General features: G+C 37.2%; 1 protein-coding gene across 1 annotated transcript in view; it reads right to left on the bottom strand.

The window, feature by feature from the left end:
• MTX2 (metaxin 2) overlaps positions 1–22,159 on the bottom strand; it is a 30,635-nt gene extending 8,476 nt beyond the window's left edge. Inside the window, exons 1-4 of the mRNA XM_053471366.1 lie at positions 22,055–22,159; positions 15,582–15,629; positions 12,702–12,748; positions 4,172–4,244 (exon numbers count right to left, since the gene is read on the bottom strand). Of these exons, the coding sequence (XP_053327341.1) occupies positions 4,172–4,244; positions 12,702–12,748; positions 15,582–15,629; positions 22,055–22,094 (208 nt within the window). The 5' untranslated portion in view covers positions 22,095–22,159. The remainder of the gene's footprint in view (positions 1–4,171; positions 4,245–12,701; positions 12,749–15,581; positions 15,630–22,054) is intronic.
• Positions 22,160–24,454: the final 2,295 nt, after the last annotated feature.

Here is a 24,454-nt window from a genome sequence, read left to right as displayed (position 1 = left end):
AGGCCTCATCTGCATCAGTACTCTAATGTGTATTACAATAGAAACTGCAAGGAGTCAAAGCTCCCATTCACACTGTACGACCAAGTTAGAGGAGTGGACAGATCTTTTCATATTCTGGCATCCATACTCAACACTTCAGACCTCCCTTACATTATTCATCCCAAGGGTGAAGATAACATACCTCCACTGTGATAAATCAGTGCATTTTTCCCCACGCTTCAGCATCTGTATGATCAGCTTCATACATATGACTCTAATTTTAATATGATATTGCTTCAAAAAGAAAATGTAATGTAAGTAATGTTTTTGCCTACTACACACCAAAATGCACTCATTGAATATTCATAGTATGGACCTTGTACACAGACTTTTATAAATCTTGAAAATGCAAACACAAGTATTTCATAAAAAATGCAGAATGCTAAATTGTATATTGAATTTTCACGATTACCTACTCAGCACTGCTTCAGTTTTGCAATTTATTTTTGATATTTAAATGCATTCGAGAAAATGAAACCCTAAAAATGCTAAATTAAGATTTCTGTATCACAGATACAGATTCAGTGTCACAGATACTAACAGCAGCATTGAGTCGTGACCCTTCATTCTATTAAAATCTACTTACAAAAGGCGCAAGGGAAGAAACCCTACAAAAGAGCAAATACACACTAATATCAGGCTACATTTTCGTTATTAATTATTCACTTGTGCCACAGAGATACATTTATTCATTTGTCCAACTTAGTCCTGAGATTGGGTGTACTGTCATGGCGGTAGGATCGTTAACCGGAAATCAATTCATCAATTTTGTAAAAGATTTCGCTAATCAAAGTGTTCTCTGCAATGGATTGGGTTGAAAATATGACCCGCTGATAAACAACAATGCTTCGCTGTGATTTTCCTATTACCAGTACGATGTATTATATATGTTATATAACACCTCTTACAAAGCATGCAGACTGTGATTAAGTTGTGTAGCTGTGTAACATCTACTATACAAGTGTAATGAATTTAGTATTTTACTATAACGCAAAGACCTCAAATATGTGTATGCTATAACGAGTCTATAGACTAAAAGCTGCAGCAGAAAAAAATATGAGTGCTTTAAAAGAAATATGTCACCTTTTTGTCCATATTTTGCAATATTTCACCCCTTTAATCCTTCCTTGGAAAAAAGTTTCTTATTAGTTTCTCTAGAGACTTAAACTACATACTTATAAATACATATATATATATATATATATATATATATATATATATATATATATATATATATATTATACAAGCATATACACACACACACAGACTGTCATTGCATCATTGTCTGTACTTACATGAAGGTATTGCAATGAGTTTAAATTCTCTATATGATCATCTAGGCATCAGTTGGATATGCCAGCATTTGCTCGAACCAGGCTTCAGCCCATAGCTTTTCCCAGCCCAGCTAGTCAAAGTTTGGGAAAAATAGCAAACCAGAGCCAAGCCAATTCAAACTCATCTACTAGCATTACAAACTTTCCTTATAATTCATGGCGTTCATGGATTGGCTGAATGGTTCTTACCTGCTGTAAGAATGCCCAGGCCTGGTATCTACCTCCTTCTCAAATATAGTAAATTGGGACTACTAGGATCGGTATAGTGTGCCCCAGGGCTACTGCTAGTTATTTAATGACGTGTTAGACTTAAGTGAGTAATGTGTGACGTCCATCCGCAATCCAGATTTAAATAAATAGCCTCACTATGACCGTGCTTTATCAGGTTTGTCAGCACCTTCTAGGTTAAATCTAAGAACGATCTGTGCAGGCCAAGGTCATCACACAATAGCAGGTTAAACTGTACAAAAGCCCACAAGACACCCAAGTATGTGCGGGCTTCTTTAATAGCATCTCTATTACAATCACAAAGACTAAACCCAAAAGAGAAGTCTGTATAGTTCAATGGCAGCATCAAACATGAGACAGGACTCAATTTATGCTCCCTCTAAACAATCCACAATAACGGCTATAAAGTTTTTGTTTTCCTCTAGTCTGTCTCTGGCCATAAAGCCTGTCCTTTCCGTCGGAATCTCCATACTGATGCCTTTTACCCCAAGACGCTGTAGGACCTTCATGTGTGACTATACCTGGTGGAATTGAAGCTAAATGCATTTGCCATCTATGATAGTAGCCTCTACATTTAGCAGCTGGCATCCCTATGTAGTCAGAAAAACCAGTATATGACATGTAAAATGTGCTTGGAAATGCCACAGCTATACCTGTAAGAGAAACACATTTTACAACAAAACCTCAAAAGAAACTTAAAAAAACAGTTGAGGTGAGCGGAATAGATGTCTTAAACAAATAGGCTGGCCTTGGAATGACCATTAGTAAATGATATTAATCTGTTTCTTCTCCCACGGTATTGGCACAAAGGCCAGGAGCTTTAACTGCTTTTCGATACTATATCTGAATCACTTGGCCTCAGCAGGCTTAATAACTCTTCCAGTGTTTCCTTGTTCAAGTTTTCCCATTAGCTTCCCTATCAATTGATGCTTAGAGAATAGTTAGCTCAGCACCTTTCCCCCGAGATCAATATCCTCTTTATTGTGACACCTACAATAGCAGTAGAGTGGTTATTATTTTTAGATATTTTGTGGATATGCAGAGCTATCAAACCACTGTTTCTAATGCGTTACCAAGCCTTGTAATAGTGCATAGCTCAGCACCGCTAAAGATTATTTTTTGACAGGGCACTCAATGTTAAACTCAATATTTCATTGCTAGCGTGTTCTTGGGGAAAGCGCTGAATTATGGCTGAGATTTAGAATACTGGTTTCTAGATTCTATATCAAATAAATTCCTGTTCGGTTTGAAAACAGAATTGTTAATATCATTGTTTCTTCCAAGCGAAGCTTGATTGTTATTGTTATTTTATCATTGGGGAAACATTCGTAGAGCAGAGAGCGTAATCTGGAGGTAACATGGTGTGAGGGTGATTAGTTGTGTGAATACATGGAGCATTATTGCCATACATTTTTCTAAATCCACCACTCTGCGTTCACAATCTGGTAATCACATAAAACATGACCTTGCCTCCTTTTCTATCCACCCATGTTCTATTATAGCAGTATAGAAGGCTGTATATGCATTACTTTTACTGCTATGCGCCTATGACTCTATTACAGCTAGACTATAAAGAATTCAAGAATAATCGAAACATAAATAATAGTTTTAGTCCATGAAATGCCCATAATCACAAAATGCAGGTGAATAGAACCAGAATATAAAAATTGTGATCATTCACACAAAAACATTTCAGTGCAAAGCTTTAAAGGAGATCTTATCACCATAACAACCAATGCAATGTTTTTTTACCATTCCATTGTTGACTGGGTAATAACACTTTTAACCAGAACTGTTTTATATGCATAAACCCCAAAGTGCGTTATATATAAATAATTTGAAGTTTGGATACAAAAAATCCAAACATCACGTTATGTTTATCACCATAGCACTCAACAATTGGGACCTTTATATTGGTTGCTTGGGCAATAAAGCTCCTTAATTCTTTACAGCAATATACCTTTAGCTACTTCCAGTATGTTCTTTGGACATTACAGACTTCTTACCAGTGCTGTGTTACTGAACGCTGGCCACAAGCCAGAAATGTATTGAAGATCATTCAGACACAGGAATAAAGTAGTACATTAAAATAATTGTTCTTTCAGCTCACAAACCCCACATGCTTTTTGGTGAATGGATTGTCGCAAAGATTGTAACATGTGTTCCTGTTTCACAACACCATATAAATCGAACATGAAGATTTTCAATTTTTTCCAATTACACGAGAATCAATTCAAGTATTAGAGAAGGTGACTTTTCCCACTTATTCATACACAATGAAAGGAGGCCTTAGGGTTTCAATTTACAGGATCTACTGACTGTGACTTATGTACTCTAAGCCTACAAGAAATATCTTAGCTTTCCTAACAGCATAAGGCATAACTGAAAATAATATGCCTATATTTATCATGTTGCAGCATTTTCAGGAAACAAGAATTATAAGGTCGGGAAGCAAAATAAGCATGTAGAATAATGCAGATATATTTATGACTGGAGAACACAGGTGATGTTGCAATGGAATCTGGAACACAACTAAAAATCCAGCAAGTTAAATGAATACATGAGCTTACCAGATGGAGACATATATTCGGCATTTGCCCTACAAGCCACCTGGACTGGCAGATTGCACATTCGTAAAAAGGCCTGAAAGACATTGAAAACAGAAATAAAGCATTTGTTAGCTGATGGCGAAAACATATAAAAAACAATATGTGGCGGCTCATTAAACGTGTTTACCGAGATTCTGCACTCTATCTAAATCTGTATCATAAGCACAAAACATAAAGCATCACAAACTCCATTCTGCAGACAGACAGGCACATTTACACTACTGCATAATGCATTATGACAATGGGAATATATATATTTTTTTTTCGGTGGGGGACAAATATTTTCGGGACAAATTGGGATAAATTAGGAGACTGACACAATATTTTCCCAAATAGAAATGGCCTTCAGAACAAAATAAAGTAACCTGTATTTGATGTAAGAAACAATAGCTAGAAGTCACCTAGGGGTTTTATATGTTTTTTTTTTTTTTTTTTAATAAAGGATTCATTAAAATGGGGAGAAAACATATTTAAACATCCTGGGACAAAAGGAAAATATACCTTCCTACTGCACTAAACGTAGAGCCAACAAACACTCGTTATTGGTGCATATGATGTGCAAAGTGTTTTGAATGGGTTTCTACGCTCAAGTATTAAGTGAAGGCTAAGTTAGTTTTGAAAGTTTCACAGAACATTTATATGCGCTTACATACTTTTAAGGGTTCGTTAAAATGCTCCAACAATATAACATACTGTTAATAGAAAATGAGGCAGAACCAACTGAATATCCACATAGCAGCCAAAAAGGATATAAAAGATAGTAGGACCTTCAAGATTCTCCACTTTGGTGAAGAATGGTTTGTTATTTCTAGACTGGACTGCCCTTTTGGGCCCAGATGTGTATCTATACATTATCTGTGAAGCAAATGGGACTGCCAAGTTGTCAATGGTACATTAATGAGCAAGAACTTCAATCAGGGGTTTAAATTATGTAGGTCTATGAAGTCAGATCTATCAGTCATTTGTATTAAATACCTTGTATGTATAATACATTTTATTATAATTAGCCTAAATTATGTTAATTATTTTTATGCCCCTAAAGGAAACTAAATATTTCATGAAGTATTCAAGATATGCCAAAGATAATCATAATACAATCTTAAGAACTAAGTATCTTTAATACTCTTTCTTCAATGTATACAGTGTTGACTCTACTTTTTTCTAGAATAAGGAGACAGACAGATAGGGGGGTAGGTTTTGTGAATCGACACAGGAAGGCATTCAAAAAACACAAACAAGGGTTTATTTAAACAGCCTCCACACAGGAAAGAGGGCAGACAACTTACATAATATTGTTCGAGATAAACACAATGGTCAGTTTACATGTGACAAGTAAGGACTATTTCTGTTCTAGGACTCAGTACTGAAATAAGAGTCTCTGCTGGCAGCAAATGTCTTACTTTCAGTAGGTTTGGAGAAGACAGTAAACACAACAGGCTTTCGCCAAAGATTTTCCATAAGAGCTAAAGCAATGAGGAGAGTTTAGCAAGCTTAGGTTCCAGTGACTAAGGGTCGAGGTGACCTGAATTCAGCCTCAAAGCAATCAAAGGAATATTATCTTGAATATACTCTAAAGTAAGCTTGGGCCCAACTCATAGAAATTTATGGTGTGGCCCATGGATAACTATGACACTGCAAAGCTTACAGTCATTAATTCAGCTACTAGTTTAGGTTTCATGTAAATTTGAATTGACAAGGTTATCTCTTCCACGTTAACCATATGCAAATTAAGGCATTGCCGATTTAAACTTTAGGGCAAAGCCATGAAAGCTAAACTACTCAATAACAGTGAATATTCTATAAATCAGCGAACAACATCGTATGTTAATATTAAGTTCATTTACCCCAAAAGTACTAATATATACAGCATATATAGGCGGCGGACTACAAAAACCAAATGGAAATTAATTTCCATAAATGACAGTGTTCCATTACTTCCAGAGAAAATATACCAGTGTAACACCCAGCCCTAATGTCATAACTTAGACCAAACAAAGAGCATTTTTTCTAGAGATAAACATTTAAAATGCACACTTTCAAATCAGATTTTAAGATCCCTAAGCTTTGATACTATGAATAAAGGAAAATTAATATATGGGCAATAAATTAAGTTGATCTCAAGTCTAGTCCATGTCTGAATTACTTTATATCTATTGTGTGCAGTTTCATTGATGGCTCAGGAGACACTGTGTCTGCATTACAGTGGTTTCTACACAGATGATCTAAAGGCTTTCAGACTTTCAGTAATCAAACAATGGATAATAGACTCAGACAGCTCAGAAATTACAAAAACTGTGCTTGTGCAGCCTAAAGGAAGCAGGGAAAAATATCTCCGAGAACAGAGTTAAAGCTAAGACTGTATAGCCATTAGTCATTTACCCAATTTTCTAGAGTAAACTGCAAAAAAAAAAAAAAAAAAATTTTTTTTAGATTTTATTCACAAAGAAAATAATTAGAGATGAATTCCAAAACCTTGTTACCAAACATAAGGAAAACAATAAAAATTTCACCTGCTTTTTTAAGATATAGAACAGCATGACTACATTATCCACCATAAATGGAATGATGCAGAAAAGAGGTCGAACCTTTACTAAAGAGGCACCATAAAATCTTTTTATGACATCATCCATTACAGATGCCAAAGATGATTAAATTACTCTTCATTTTAATCTTTAAAAAATGTATTTTTATTTATTCTTTCTAACCATGTTTTTTTCAATTCAAAACTCTATCCAATTTACAAATAATACTAATGATCTTTTCCTCCTAACCTACTTTTTGTCAGAGTGTGCTTCACAACATGGTAATGTCTCCTAAAAGTCTATTCTCATTACATCACTTTGACTCTGGCCCTATGAATCACTGTGTGTGGCATTTGACATGGTGGAAGCACATTGTTTCCAAATACCTGTCCTTAAGTACTATAAAAACCTCCTGTTTAAATAGCTTGAGGACGCTTCTAGATTTAAAATTTAAGACTACAATTAATCACAAATTGAACTAAAATACCTTCAAGGAAGAGATTACTGCTTATAAGGTTTTTTTCTCAGAAAAAATCATCTCGTCTTATAATCAAGTTTGTCCTTTATTCAGACCTCAGATTTGCAGCACCGCCAAGCAGCCAACTAAGCTTACTCTCCCTCTCTCACAAGGTCTCCCCACCTTCTCCATCAACTGTTTCCTTGTCCCTTTCTCCTTTTCCGCAGGTCAGCTTCTTCTCCTGCCTCTTCTCTCCGTTACACAGGTACTTCCATAAAGGGGTGGGGCCTCCACACACAGCCTCTCCCCTGATTGGAGGAACAAGGGAAAGGTTGTCCCCATGGTGCGCCTTTGCGGAAGCACTCCAAGAGGCCAGAATGTTGCAGATGGATTGGCGGGGAAAGAGATGAAAAAACGGTTCTCTTTCTTTGCAAGTCCATCTGCAATATTCTGGCCTCCTGGAATACATCTCCAAAAAGCCTTTTCTTTTTTTCTTTCATTAAGATCCCAAGTTTGTCATGAATCAGGGCTACCCTATAATCAAGCAAATTATGGTAGTTTTCAATTTGTATTGGCAAATATGAATATCCTAGGAGTATATTACCTTTTGTAGGTTACTTGGTAAGACAGAATAGTAGTCCTGCACAGCTCTGTCCCCAAACACCACCACATCAGGGGAAAAAATATCTAAAAAAATCTAAAAGGCCCTGAGAGTGTTTACCCTCCATGGTGCAGAGGCGGATCCTGTTCCATTAAATCGGCAAAGAACAGAAAACTTAAATACTTTAAAACTAATGATATTTAGTAACTGAGCCTACATAGTGTCTTGCTTCCCATAATAAAACGATTTTTAGTGCTTTTGCTTGATGGGGTTGATGTGATAGCATGCATCACTTAATCAACTAATATGGCATAAGCAGGGCATGAGAGGATGAGCAGGACATGCTGTTCAGAGTTTTTTGTTACTGTTGCAACTTCAAAACTTTGGCAGTCAGGCAGATTTCGCTATACTGTAATAAGTTTGAGAACTTTTTTTTTTTTTTTTTTTAACTAAATTGTTACTTTTAGCAACGGTTGCATATTTACCTCTTAGTGGATAATTGTTTCAGTTTTTGGCATATGTATATGTTTAGTAAAGTATCAATACTATCTATAGTTACAAAGATCTAGATGCTATGCCTCGGAAGATGCATTTGTATAATGGAAAAATTGCAAGGTAGCAATTTCACTGATTTTCCCCCCATTCTAATTACTTAAGCCTTTGGAAGCCGACATCATTAGTGCCAGCTTTAAAGGGTGCGTCAAAGAGCCTTGAGCACCACCAAGACCAGTATTGGAGGGGCCTACTTTGCACCACTACACTGTTCCTTGGAATACAACAGACATAATCCTATATAGTTCCACCTTTTGTTTTATTATGACGGATGCAGTTTTATCCTGTGAACACTGGAAAGTGAACATAAAAACTGCCCATATCCCATCCTGCACCAAAAAGGCTTAAATGTTAGTATAATCACTTTGTTTTAATTTGCTAAACATGCCATGAATCAGAATTAATTCTAGAAATCCTCTGTAGTGCAATTAATGTCTTTTCAATGGCTTAAGACATACGCCAAAAAATTACAAACTGGTTGCAGATGATGTGAATCGTGAAAGTGGGATGCTTTTAGAAGCCGTCATTGAAATTTGCTGCCTAACCTTGCAGGCATAAAAAAAAAGAAAATAATTATACATTTTTTCCCCTTTCGTGATGTACAACGTGTCTATTATAATTAGGCTAATTGCTGCATCTATAGCTCAACACAAATACGCTTCTTAATTGCGTTTGTGTCGATCGTCAAGAGGAGAAATTCTTTTATACCTGTGAATTGAATTTATAGGGAAGTCAGGTTAAGTTTGGAAAACAATTTATTTTGTGCCGCCGCTGAACACTTCAGTAATGGGATAATGTAATTGGCGGTGGATTTAGAAAGCCTAAATTCACTTGTAGCACATGGGAGGTACTGAAGATAAATGAAGATTCTATTTATTTAGCTGTAATTTCATCGCAGAACTGCATGAAAGATGCAGACACTCTAGTTGCAACTACATAGGCAGGGGCTTCTAATATGATAATATACCTGCAAAGGGGCTTGTGGAATCGTTGGTTAGCTTACATTGATTACATGCTTCTTAATAGTAGTGTTCGGGACCCAAGGAATGACAGTTACCATCTAAACGACACTTGATAGGTACTTATCCAGTAACCAACCCACAAATGGGTTTAGTGAACATGGGCAGCGGGGAGAACGGGGCTTGGAGACAGGAATCTAATAACCCGGTAGCAAATTCCACGAGGCAAAAAAAGCTTGCCAATTATGTCTTGCGTGATAAGCACATTCCTTTTCCACTTTAGTTGTTGTTCCAGCTGCTTATCTGAGGAATTTATTTGCATCCCGTTTATGCCAAGCACCATCTCACAGTAACATTTAACTTAAAACCACGTTTCCAATAAATCTATGCATTAGATCCTTAACCCCCGTCTTTCACTATGAATAGACTTACCTGTCCCCAAAGCTTATTTTATCCAACAGAAACACTTCACTCTTTGGGTTTGTGGAGTCTTAGGGGTTGTGAACGTTTGTATAGTATTTCTTACCTGACTTTTATAAATCAATGTATTTACTTTATTAAAGAAATAATTATTTGTAATAACTTCCTTTTATTATTATTATTAAAAATGTAATTCCTTCTTATTCCACAAGAATGTGGTTCTTTCAGCAATATTACGCAAAGCTACCAAGCCCATCCTATCTGCTGGACCTAAGTGACTTAAACTGACTATGATGTCATCAGTCTACGCACAATGCGTTATCAAGTACTGCTTCTTATCAAAAGGCAACTTTCCCACTGACAAGTGAACAGTGAAGCACACATGGTTTGCTTCACTAGCCAATAAAAAAATATGACACAGGGCTGTTCAATTGAAGGGTTATGCAAAAGCCTACTGTACAAGCAGTTAGGGATTGTGTTTTCAGTTTGGAACCTGGTATACCAAAACAGATCTACCTATACTCATGAGGGGGATCCAGAAAATCTGAACTTTGAGAGTATATTTAAATGTATAACCTGCTATTGATGTCTATCAAAAAAAAAACGCCTCTAAATGACCTCTGATGGATTCACCTGCTTTTAAGAAGAGATATCAGCCCAGCTCTGTGGACAATCAACACAAAAGCAATAATGAATAATAAATCACTATTTTGTCTCCTTTACATTGCAAAGCCCTTATCTGAGATAAAATATATATATTGTTTTCCATTCAGACACAACCTCAGCTGTGAATGGCTCTCTATTCCCATCTGTCATCATTCGTCTATCTTTATAGATCAAAAATTTGCACAATCCAAGGTTTGAATCTCTATTTAATGAACTTTATATACAAAAGTAAATTGTCTGGGGCTATTTGAATCTGATATTTCTGGAAAAAAAAGTGCCCACAAATATCCATGGATACTATCAGCCGTCAGAAAAAGCTTATTAAAGTAAAGCATGCATTTTCAATACACACAGCTCAATTTATCATGGCAGTGACAGATACGGCAAGAGTGCTGTAGTTGGAAAGTCACTGTGTGTATATTTATATTTATTTATTTATAAGTACACACAAGACAGAGGTCTGGAAATAAATAACTAAGGGTTACCTTCCAGACTAATACTAGGCCACCCATTATTAAAGGAACAGTTATGTTTGCTTCTCAGATCACTGAAAAGAAGAAGTAGTCCATGACTATTCACAAGAAAATTATTTAAAGATGAATATGTACTAAATTATCCATTTTCATAGATACATGAAAAAGAGATTTACATACACACTTTGCACCTAAAAATATTAATCTCATTGTAACTACTACTGCAATTAATTCCTAGTTTATTGTTATTAACATTTCTCCAGAGGATCTATCTAGGTTTAAAGCACCAGCGCTACAACAATAAGACGAGGACACAAATTAACACTAACATTAAAGTTAACAAATGTATACAAATTCAACAATAAAGTAACCACACCCGTCTTGTCTCGTCAGATGTAAATAGGCTAGTACGGCCCAAGAAAAAATAATATGGGTGATTTCTGACCTGATTAAATATTTCTGGGCAGAACTGGATCATTTAAATTAATGGGGGTGATGTTCCCAATGCTAAACTTACTATAAAACGGAATACTGCATGTTTTGTAGAATTACTTTCAATTTGCACTTCTGAGGATTTTTCATTCATTTTTTTCATCTGTTCAATTTGTGCACACATACCGTGAATATATTATCACATAAATATCTATATATGTCTTAAACATGCAGGTATAAATTACAGAAGCTGTGAGCTTGATTTTGAACAGGGCCCGAGTCTTTTGATTCATACTCAGATATGATTGCTATGCCTCTTTCCAACTACAGCCTACGCAGCGAAACGGTATGGAATTACATGAAATGTCAAAAGTGTCTGGCAAGCATCCCTGATGGTTAAGAGGATTTAGAAAAGTCTTCCTCAGATATAAGCAATGACATTTATTACAACTCTACAACACTGTATATATACATATATATACACATATATATATATATACACATATATATATATATAAACATATATATATATATATATATATATATATATATATATATATATACATATAAATATACATATAAATATACATATATATATATATATATAAACATATATATATATATATATAAACATATATATATATAAACATATAATTTTTTTTTTTTTTTATTATTATTATTTTTTTGGAAACTAAAACCAAAAGGTCCCAAATCAGTTAAATAAAATTCTAAAAAAATACGTTTTAAACTGTTTTTTCATCAATGAATGAAACTTTATATAGTATTTCTATTAGTAATTAAATTAAAAAATGATATAAAAAGTCGGTCTCATATGTATCAGTTAAAAGATGAGATGACCTCAGGATGAAATGAACTCAGACTAAGCTAAATAAGTGAAGTTGCGCTGGGGAATAAGACACTAATGGGCCTTCCACAAGTCTTTTTTTTTTTTGACTAAAGACCATTAGGCCTAAACATTGACACAAAGACCACAGACAGTTCATTTTATAAAATGTACTATACAAGAATAGAAAATGAAATAGACAGGCAAAGCCATTATCCTCCTTCATTTAAATAGTTGGTATGTTGAATAAAGCCAGACACAAGACATGGTTGAATGTTCCAATATTAAAAATTCATAATTTTTATATAGGGAGATACAATAAATGAACAATGTAGCATGGTCTATCTTTAAAAGTAATGTACAGGTATAGGTTGATGAGCGGATCAATGTCACTTCACATCCAGTGAACCTCATTGGATGATCGAGGCAATACAATGGCATTGCTTGAATTGAGAGATTGTTAAGAGTTGGCAGAAAACTTAAAAGGCAGGTGGCTGTAGGTCACAGCTGCAGATTTTTAACAAGGTACAGCAGTGAAGCTTTGATTTGAAGAATAAATCATTACCTGAACAGCAAGACAAGATGCATTGTCAGACAGCAAAACCTGGTCACCTGAAAAATAGCAAAAAAAAAAAAACAACAAAAAAAAAAACACAACAGTATTAACAGTGAGAATGAAAGGGCTCCTAACGAAATAGCATCAATCTGTTTTCTCCAAGATAAGTAATTCTCCTTTAAAATTACATATTTTAATTATTTTTATAAAAAACTTGCGAAAGATAATAAATCGATGGATGGATAAACCACAGTATATACCGTATTTGCTTGATTATAAGATGCCCCCCCCAAAATTTCAATATTAAATTTAGAAAAAAAGAAAAAGCCTGAATATAGGACTACCCTATAAGAAAAAAAGTTTTACTAGTAAATATTGTAACATGTAAACTATTTTTTTCATATTTAATAAAGGCTATGATTGAGAAAAACGCATTTATTTTTTATTTCCTTTTATTTGCCAACCTGCACCACGCCTTGACACTGATATGCCTTAGACCCCTATATGCCACTCTGCCTCCCTGATATGCCTTATACCCCCTATATGCCACTCTGCCTCCCTGATATGCCTTATACCCCCTATATGCCACTCTGCCTCCCTGATATGCCTTATACCCCCTATATGCCACTCTGCCTCCCTGATATGCCTTATACCCCCTATATGCCACTCTGCCTCCGATATGCCTTACACCCCCAATTTGCCAATCTGCCCCCCTCCGCTTTATATGCCCCCCTCCGACTTACCGATGCATCCCTAGACTGGTCCCACTGTGCTCCAGACTCCCTGGTGTCAAGTGGGGGCAGCCAGAGGACATCTGTGCGCAACCACCAGAAGGTCACGTCACGCCAGCGCTCTTTCAAAGAAGCCCTGGCGGAAGTGCCGGTAGCAGGGTTAGGTTGTCCGCGCGCATCCTGTAGGCATCCACCGACCTCTATTTGAGGTCTGATTATAAGATGGCATTGAATATAAGACGAGGGGTATTTTTCAGAGCATTTGCTCTGAAAAAACCTCATCTCATAATCCAGCAAATACGGTACCATAGTTTATGAATTTTTTTTACAACCATGAGTTACTTCTGTGCCCTTTTTGATTACAGTAGACCTGTCATCCAAAAAGCTTGCTAAACAAGGCCTACTTAAAAGGACACTCCAGCCATCGTTTGCACTTTAAAGCATATTTTAGCTGCAAGGTCCCTTTAAATTAAAATGCTGCCTGTCTTGTAAATGCAAGAGGGGATTCTGTAGAATCCCTTATATGCATTTGTCACTTTCCCCACGCCCAGCTACTTTCCATGCAGGAGATATGCTCGGCCAAACACATCTACTGCCATGAGACATACTTACCCCCAGACAGCTCCAGCGCCGGCTCAGCAAACATCAAGAGAGGTGTGGATTCCACACCTAGATGGGAACACTTTCCTGCCACTGATCATGGTGAGAATTGTCAGTCCATAAACGGGGGTTACGTTTTAACCCCTTGGTGACAAAGGATGTAGTACCATATCACAGAAATCCAGCAGTTGATGCCAGAGGATGAATCACGTTAAGCATCGGCAGAGCTAAATCCCTGCAGGGACACAGCAGATCAATTGACAGTCTGGTCTTCCTCCAGCTAGCTGGGGCAAAACTGTGTGGCTCCAAGCGGAGTTATCTAATGTAAGCGCCCTCAAAGGTAAGCGCTTTCACACTCCAGAGCTTCTGTTTGGGCATCCCTTTCAGGAGATTCCCTCATTCTAAGGACAGGTCTCCTAGCTGCTGATCACACTGTTTAAATCTTTGTGACAAGCGTTACAAACCAAGGGCTTATCTTACATTTCTGCATGGAGGGAGGCACTAAGCAAACACACTCTTTTTTCTGCTTACTCCACAGAATCAAAATTACAATCTTCTTAATTTAAATTGTGAAAGTAACTAGAACAGTAAGTCCATTTCATCTGTCTGGGATGTCATTTGTGCCCAATGGCGAGACCACATACAAGATTATCATATAGCTGGTGTGCATGTTTCGCTAAACTAAGATCCCGGATATAGTTTTATAATGAAACAGACTACAGATATATGAGACTCCTACCACACAGAAACATGATCAGAATTTACTGAAATACTGAAGTTACTATAAAAAAAAAATAAAAGCAGATTAAAATGCATTTTTTTAAAATTCTGTATGTATTATATCCAGGCCTTTTACACATCTACCCAGCACTAACAGGATTATTTGTGTAATAAAGATCCTTCATTGTGTCACTGCAATAATTGCCTGTTACATTATTTATAAATGTTTGTTTAAGCTTCGTGTAATGTGGTTGCTTTATAAAATGTTTACAAAAGGCAAAGAAAAATATACCACTGCTCTACAAGCCAACTGAAGTACTGCATCACACAAAACAAGCTTGCACTTGAAATTGTGAGCAGTGTTAAGATGTGTCAGACAAAAGAGGGATGACAAGATCACAGCAATAAAAATTCCATGCCTAAAAGACTATGGGCTACCGTCTATTAGTCTTCATTACTTTGCAGCCATGTGACAATTGCAGCAGGCTGCAGAACCCAAAATGTGGGCAATAATGTAATCTGATGATATATGAAGAGCTGCTAAAGGGAGCATGGACCGCTGCAGCCCGTGTATTTTAAAAGATCCGTGTATATCACATCCCCAGCCATTAGCTATGACACTTCCAATATGTGCTGGCTCAGCTATTTTTTTCTCCAGCAGCAGTAACCATGCCAACACAGCCTGTATCAGAGTCGTTTCATATTGCTTGTCAACACTCAAAACGAGAACATGCATAGCATGCACTAGAAATCCTTCTGGCTCTTAGAGGGTTAAACAGTAGCAGATATTGTTAAATTAAATGGGAAACGGTAAACGAAAAAGAGCAGCAATACTCACTTTTCAGAGGTTGATAAAGAGTGGCGTTTTCAGGCCATGGTTCTACAGCTGCGATAAAATAAAAAGAGAGTTTTAGAGGGGGGGGAAATAAAATTCCAACAATTAAAGACCTGATTAGACTAGAATTGACAAACCGATACATTAGGTGGAGAGGGCCCTGCTGGCAAGCTTACAATCTTGAAGTGTGTAATTTTGATATTGGTAAGCTCAGGGCCATCAGGGGGTACAACCAGTACCAATGCATGGGGTCCCTGACAATGAGAGACACTCAATGGCTCTCATGGCCTTCTATCCAGGACCAAGATCTTCCTGGCATTGGCGCCTAGTGGCCCCATTACAAGCATTAATCAAGTTTTAAGGTTAAAGGAAGATATTTGTTCTTGTTTTAGATGGAACATCCCATGTGTGAGAGGGCGACACGGCAGAAAGAACCACTTCATCTCTCAACCCTCTGAAGAATAAGGCTAATTGCATACATACGATGTTTGCTTACCAGGATCCTTGTAAGCACTTTATAAATAAAGGTACATTGTGCTGAAAGCAAACATGGCCTGATGTGCCCTTTCCTAGAACCACCAACGACAAACAGTCACATATTTTAGTGGCACTGAATCTTAGTGAAAAATGAATGAAAACAAGAAAAGTCACTTTATACTTGATTTCTACACAGGTTTTATACCACACATCAATTCACTACTTCAGTCCATAAGAAAAAGACAAGTATGTGATAGAGTCATTCTTCTCAAAATGATTGACAAGGGTAAATGTTATAAAAGATCCATCTTTAAAAAAAAATGTCAGATTTGTCAAAATATCAACATTCTACCTAAAATTGTGGATTGTGTGATTTTCTGACTCATAGTAAACCGCAATACATTTCTTTCTCATAATTAAGTCTGGACAAATCAATATAGAGTGTCAGGGTCAGAAAGATAAAATATAGAATTTATGAGCTAAACATAATTCCAGGAAATATTCCAAAATAGTCTACTGCCATTTGTTGAGTAGAGAAAGGCATACTAGTCAATGAGAGGGTAGTAGATGAATGGAGCAGCCTCCCATCGTAGAGTGGGGGAATTTAAATGTGCATGGGATAGGCATAAAGCTATCAAGAACCCAAGACAAGACCAAGGATGAATCAAGGTCTAAGTCTTTACATCAAGAGAAATGGACACACTAGATGGGATGAATGATTCTTATGTGCCTTCACAGGTTTCTTTGTTAGACCAATCAGTTAGGTTTGGCACCATAAATAACAATACTTGGTCATAAGACTCTCTTTGTGTACTTTGATGGTTTAAAAGAATCTCTAGCACAAGAAAAGCTTATAAACATACTTTGTAAAGTGCTGCATTATTCCATGTGAGGTGAAGAACAGTTTGAGAGCAGTAGGCATTGAAATTACACACTGCTACAGCTCTGTCATATTTCCAATCCATCAAGTTGATTAATGTTATAATAACTCCATATAAACTTATCATTCACGCTGTAATGAAGTCAAACCCAGTTTATTCTTGGGCAACGCACTCCTCTAGGCAGTAATGCAGGTAAATAAAACAGCTTGGAGAGCTAACAAATTTTCTTGCATTTTATATATTCAATTAATATACGTGAACTATTTCAACCCCTTGGATGTAGGCCAAATGAGCAATGGTATTGCTTTGCTGGATAAGCCACGCTCCTTCTGGACCTCAGGGGGTTACAAGGTACAGCTTGAAATCATATGTGGCGCTGGCTGATTATGACAAAGACTATACAAACATGTCTTCTAACGCTTCCTCGCCCCAAGATTGTATACATTAATTATAAAAACGGCCTGCGTACCCTTCTAATGAGATCCTACTACAGAAGGGCATATTTTGGGAAACAAATGCACACTAGAGAAACAGAAGAGCTGCATGCTTCCACATCAAGAGTGGAAAGTGTTAACACTAAGTGCGCAAGAAGTGGAAAGTGTTAAAGTTTCTCAACACTTTTTTAATGATGACACATAATGTACATCTTTAAAATGTAGAAGAAAATTTAAATACTTACCTTAGGCAGAAGCTGCAGCTCCAGATCCTTGGCCTTCCTCCATGGTCTAAAATTCACATCACTGATTGGATGCGTCAAGTAGCCAAAGAGAGGCAGGAAAGTAAGCCCACTGAAATCAATGTATGCAATTTCTACTCGTGTGCATCGTTCCCTCCTGGCAGTACACACTGTATATAAGTATACCATATATCAAAAGTTGTGTACAGCTGAACACATCTCCCATACAACAAATAGCGTGGGGATGGGGCAGTGAAAGGGGTAAATGGATGTGACAGGATGGTGCAGAATCCCCCCATCGCATTTAAAAGAGAACTCGTATGTAAATTTAAAGGGACAGCTCAACTATAATATGCACTGAAGTGCAAAGGATGGCTAGAGGAACCCCTTTAAACTCTCTTCTCAAAATTACCAAACACTTCCAAGGTCCTTTGCACATAAATGTAAAAGAGGGCTGCCTACATCATGTGTAAGACACTGAACACATATTCAGATGAAATGGCACAAGAGCAACAAAAAAAAAAAGTCTTCCATTAGTTATGATCAATAAAGGAAGTATTAGCTAACCTGGTAATTATATGCTGCCTGAACATCAGCCTATTCCTCCCACATTCATAAAAGGGCAGATCAATTTCAGAAGGGATACCAAAAATCAATGGACTCAAAACATTGAGCTATGAAGGGTCAGAAACCGTGTCCATGGGAGTGATGACCCATTGGCTTTACCCAAAAAAAAATGAACAGTTTTGCTTGAGTGGAGATATTTTGCGGTCTGAATTACTTGAATATCTGTCAAGGTCTCTCAAAGCCAAGATAGGAATACAAAGCTTTGATGTGAAGAAAAAAACCCCAAAGGATAATATTTGTTTTTCCGTAAGGGAAACAATTCATCATATTGATACTAATATACATGTTCCTGGATATTTAACAGATAGAAAATTCATTATATATTTCACTTGACTAAGTAGAAGACATTTTCTAATAACTTCTGGTATTGCATTCCTGGTCTTATTAAATTGATTTACAAGACCATGAAAATTAGTCTTAAGCTATTTCAATAGAAGTTGCAAAGTAAGGATGTTTGTTAGCTATATCAATGATTAAATGTTCACTTGCCAAGTGGGGGGGGGGAATCTTCAGTGGACAATTTTATAAAAGAATCTATTACAATGTAATGTCTTACTAATTAATCAGCAAGGAAATTGGAGTGCTTATAAAACAAATAATCTGAAAAAGCAATCTACTGATGAGGGTGAAAAAATAAGCAATCTGGAAATATGAATGCTTTGATGCATGTCGAAAAAAAAATGCCCTAATTTTAGAAAAGAGATGACACCTAGTTTTTTTTCTAAGGACTTTCCATGGACACGTATTTAAAGGGATGGAAACAAACATTTTTTGTTGCTACCCAAATTGCTGTATTTTCCACCATTGCATTGGAGTCCAATGACTCACCCAGCTCTGGTCGCTAAATACTTTTAAGAGCATTTATGCTTTATCTGGGGTCCTCACCTCTAATATGGTTGCCTATGATATTTAAAGTGGATGGAAAACGTTCCTATAGATGAACAAATAGTAATAAATCACATTTCATGTATTTGCTTAGCAGAGGACAAAAGTCCCCTAGGTACCAACTAGGCTGTCTAGAATAGTCACCCACAAGGTTGTCTAGAATATCAAGGGCTTTAGGCAGCACTTCTTCTCTGCCTGAATACTTTATTTCCTCCTTTTCTAGGCTGTTCCGTTTGGGGAATATGTTGGATAGATACTGCCTTATCAGAACTAAGCATTAATCCCCCCCCAGCAGAAATGTACCACCCAGACCCTGGCTCTATGGTATAAAGTAGACCACTGCTCCCAGAAAAATAACTCTTGCATAAATATAAAGATAGAGACACACAAATAGACAAGATTGTAAAGGTATGCTAGACAGTTGAGGCCAAGTGAATTGTAATGAGTGGGTATCCCAATAAAAATGAGACCACGTCTTTCCTTTTAAAGAATAACATCTAAAGAGGCTTTTTGGTATCCTCAGAAATGGACATTTTACTCATAAAACATACATTTCTCTTTTTGCTGTATGAAGCCCAGTGAGAAATTTCACTGAAAATGATTAACTACTGCAAGGGCACTCACAAAATATCAATAGCAAGAAAGCAGAACGCGTAGTCGAGAACTCAATGGCTCCAGAAACACATATCTCATTAAAATTATAAAACCATGGAGCCGGAAAGAACACAATTAGAGATGTTTTGATTGGCTGGCTTCCTAGTCTGGACATGCCGAGGAGTTTCATAGCAAACAAAGAGACTTAACAGAAAGCTTCCCTGCTCCCTTTCTCATTATGCCAAATCTCAATGTACTCTTACTCCCAGAATGTTCTTTCCAGCTTTGAGAAGATACAGAAAAAAAATATCTATTTTAGAAAATAGGCTAAAATATTAGCATGGCTACCGTATGAAGCAGGTAGTCAGGATCAACTTGGCAATTTCCCGTTCAGTCATTAAATAATTCTAATAGCCGGGATGCCTTATTACAAAATGTCATATAAACCGGCCTTTGGACTATTAAATCCAGGCGTGCGAAGCATCAATGTTAGATGTGATGGTAAACTGAAAAAGTAACATTTTGTTTTTTTATCATTATTCATAATTGCAGAACTCCCACAGTTAAATGATCTCCCTAATCGATTTCACTTCAAGTTAATGTAGAAGATCCACTTAATATTTACTGGTCTAAATTGTCATCTCTTCCTGCACTAGAGAGAGGGAAAAATCACTTTAATAAGCATTGAATAACTAGATTTCACCTATAACGGGTGGTTTTGTGTCCCGGTTGAAATCCAGTAATATTATTAACGCCAATTAATTACAAACTTATACATAGTTAGCGACACGGGCAGAAACATAGATGTCAAATCTCCAGTCAGACAGCTCTATCATTCAGCGAGACTGTACTTTGGGATGGTTCCATGCATGATGGCCAATGACAGCTCCATTTCTTCATGCCGCTGACCTGTGTCATACCAGTGAAAAGATACACTGAGGTTTATTCACTAAGGCATGAGTTTGCAACAGTTGCCGTTTCATATCACTGACTTCCTTAATCACAATGAAAGGCAAAGCGAGTTTCCCAGTAAAATGTGTGATTTCATGAGTCACCCATTGATCCATCCATTCTGCAGGACCAGCTCACCCATTCCTGCGGAGGAATCTTGAAAGGCTTGGCCGTGCTGAAATCAGCGATAAACCTACAAACTCTATAGTGAATAAATTCCAGAACAGAGATGTGACAGAAATGCAATAATATAGAAACAGAATTCACATTCATATATTATTTATATCTGACTTGTGTTAACCCATGCGTTATAAGCACATCTGGGCACTCTCCGGGTTTGACCCGAAAGATCTCCAGGTGAAGCACCAGTTTTCCGGTCAACACCAGAATCCTCCGGGTCACGGGAGCGGGCCCCATTCCCCCTTTAAATGGGGGGGGGGTTCCCATGATGACAGAGGGACCGCCCACCGACATCAGTGGGCAATCCCGGCCGCATCCCACAAGGGAAGGCTCCGGGTAGCCGGAGCTAAAAAGTTCCCAGGTATGATTATAACGATCATTCCTGATAGCAGGATTGCCAACTTTGCCTATCACAGAAATTTTTCAATTTTGCTTGTAGCCAAAAAAACTAAACCGTAAATTGCAGCGATGAAGCATTACAATCTCAACGGGACTAATTTATAAACAGGGATTTCTGGTGCTAAGTGTGACAGCGGTATGCATTGCTAAATCACTGAGAACATCGAGTTTGAGCACAACATTTAATTCATTGGCCAAGAGTTGATGTCTAATTTTGCCTCAGAATTAGTGGCCTTTTAAAAGGTGAGATCCCCTAGAAAACATGTTTTCTTCTCTATCATGAAATACAGCACTATATACAGTAATATATTTTAGAATTAACAAAAACCTGATTTTTTTTTTGTTCTAACAAATTTCTATGTCCAGACCCAGCAGGCTGCCACTTGTCATCACTCATTGTATTTTAGGTGACTTCCCCTTCTCAAACACCACACTGATTCTTTACAGCAATGCTAAAGAAGTCTGTCCCTCTATAAAGGTTCATAAGTCCCACTGTGTGATTGAGACTGAGCCATTCTTATCGTTTACCACTGTAGACTAAGCTAAAAACACAAGAGCTGTACCACATACAAATGGCTATTATTCAGTACCCTAAATACAATACCTTAAACAAAATACTGCAACTATTTTAAAAAAAGAAAACAGCGCAATATTTCCAAAAGCGTGTTTAATCTGGTGCTAGAAATAAATACATCTGGTGGGAAATGCTTTACGAAAAGTGTACTCGTTTGCTTTGGGGTGTTTTCACAGCACGGAGCCGGCCAGCAGCCAACGACAGAGACAGGCATAGTCGCGACCCGGGTTACCTGCTATCTGGGACACAAAGGCATCGGTAACGAGAGACATTGCTCCGCACAATCCACATGGAAGGTTAAGGTCACAATAACAGGAAGTTCGTATCCAGGTGACAGCTTACCCCGGTAGTATTTCTGCCGGTATCCGGGGCAACGGCAGTCAGTTTACAATGACGTATTAAGGCGTGTTGGGTTTATGAGGAAGCGTTTACGGCGTTCAACGGCGTACAGAAAACAGTTATAGTACACATTAAATCAAATTTGATTAGTCTTTAACACGCTAAACAGTAGTTACGGTGATACGTCATAAGGAGGATGGACTCCGCAGTCGCCATCATTGTTTTGGGCAATTTCTATTTACTTCAATGTATGGGTGATTATTCTTCAAAAAAACGTTATAGTCTCCACATGCCTCTAACTATATGTTTTTGGATGTGTATGATGTTCCTGTGTTTATTTTACTACAAACATGTAACCTATTGCTCCATTTAAAGATAAATTAGTAATTATATAATTTGATGGCTATTGCTTCGCCTTTTAATGTAGAATTTTGTTGTTTTTTGAAAAGGTGGCATGCTTAATGAAGGAGCATCCACGGATCATAACAGTCTAATGCGAGGGTATAAAACATAAGCCCCCACAAACTATCCTTTTTTATTTCAGTTATAGCCTTTAAGAGTTGATATTTTAAGAGGATTTAGAGTCAGCTAGTTTTCTAGACATTTGTAGGCGTTACGTACCACTGCAAAATGTGTATTTAGAACATTTCTGGCAGTTTCCTTATACTTAATAAATGTATTGTTAATATTTCTAGGCTTTACTGAGTCAAGAAATGTATTCCTACTAAACCCCATGCCAATATTTCACTTCCAGTTTTGCAGCATCAAAAGAGTCGTCAGTGACCCCCAAAAATGACTCTGTCCTTACCGTTAAAGAAAACATCCAAAGGTTAAATCCATAAGATATGACCGTTATTTAACATTTTACAATAAAATGTAACATTTTCATACATGTGCAATATTGTCTTTAGATGTCTTCCCACAAGTGACTTCTTCACTTCTAGGCAGAGTTTTCCATATAAGTGAAACAAGATGTAGTAATGTGTTCAAATCCTTTATGTAACTGTAGCCCAGAAAGGTCCTGAACGCTCCCAACAGTGCTGAGAGGTATTCAAAATCCAAGATCATTTTTGTTTGCATTAGCATGTCCATTGTAATGATGTGGAGTGCCTCCTACAGTCCTTACTATTCATTGAGTATCAGAAAACCAGCACCAGACTGGTCCCAGGGTGTAAAGCATAGTTGGAACCCGCAGGTGTTTTATGTGTAAATAGCCATCTCGTGTCTTTGAAACACACATTGTTTGTCACTTGCCATCCCCTCCTTTTGCACAGCCATGTGTAACAGATAATGTATGCATGGAAACAGAGAGATGGCAAAGTGTTCTGACTCTTTCAACAGTCAGTTTTAGGCTATTTTAAACCATCTCCATAATAGGCGGTGGAAAATAATCCTTTTTAGAAGAGGCTACACAGGTCCAAGGTTTGTATAGGAGTCCATATGTCTGGATACAAAACAGGTACTTGGTTCCAGAAAACCTGACAGGTTGACTCAAGACTGGCCATTGTAGCGTGGGATCTGCGAGACACAGCTAACCACCATGGAAAAGGGCTTCAGTGCTGCCAATGCCAGTAGTGATTGTTTGATGTCACTGTTGCCCTTCCAGACTGTAAAATGAGAATGGCTGCTGAAAACGGGAAGACCTTATCCAAACGGCCTGGCATTGGCACAAGCATTAAGTGTGTAGGCACTAGACTATAACACCACACAAACAAAGTGTGTGTATAGGTGTAAGCCTGATTTTTTTGAGGGGTAAGTGGTGTGCAGACATTTGCAGAAAGCAGAGGAACACAAGGCATCAGGCAACATAACAAAATACTCTAAACCCAATAAAAAGACATTAAAGAGGTGTAACTTTGTGAGATATTTTCTACAGCCTAAACATTTTGATACCACCTCTGTTGCTGCTTTCCATACTCATGTTTACTAAATCTACCATCCAGGCCTATGCGGCATAATGAGATTCCTTCTTTCTGTGGTTCCTGTCTAAATCTGGTCTTGCTTGACCAAAGGTCACAATATTATGCTTACCCTTTTATATATTGTAAGCTCGTTTGAACAAGTTTTTTATGCGATGCACTACTTGTCATCGACTGAGTAACCCACTGTACAGTGCTGTGGAAAAGTAGAAATAGTGATTATTTATAAACAGCAATAGTATACATTGAAATTAGTCACTTGAAGAATGCTAGGCAAAGAGATAATACAGATAAGGATACAAGGTACTTTTTTAATTTCTTGTCAACTGTGTGAGATGAACTCTCTCATTTGCATATGCTGGCTATTCAATACA

Source organism: Spea bombifrons, chromosome 7 (assembly GCF_027358695.1).
Source record: "Spea bombifrons isolate aSpeBom1 chromosome 7, aSpeBom1.2.pri, whole genome shotgun sequence".
NCBI lineage: Eukaryota > Metazoa > Chordata > Amphibia > Anura > Pelobatidae > Spea > Spea bombifrons.
The sequence above is the reverse complement of the archived record's forward strand: the minus strand, read 5'-3'. Positions and strand labels throughout refer to the sequence as shown.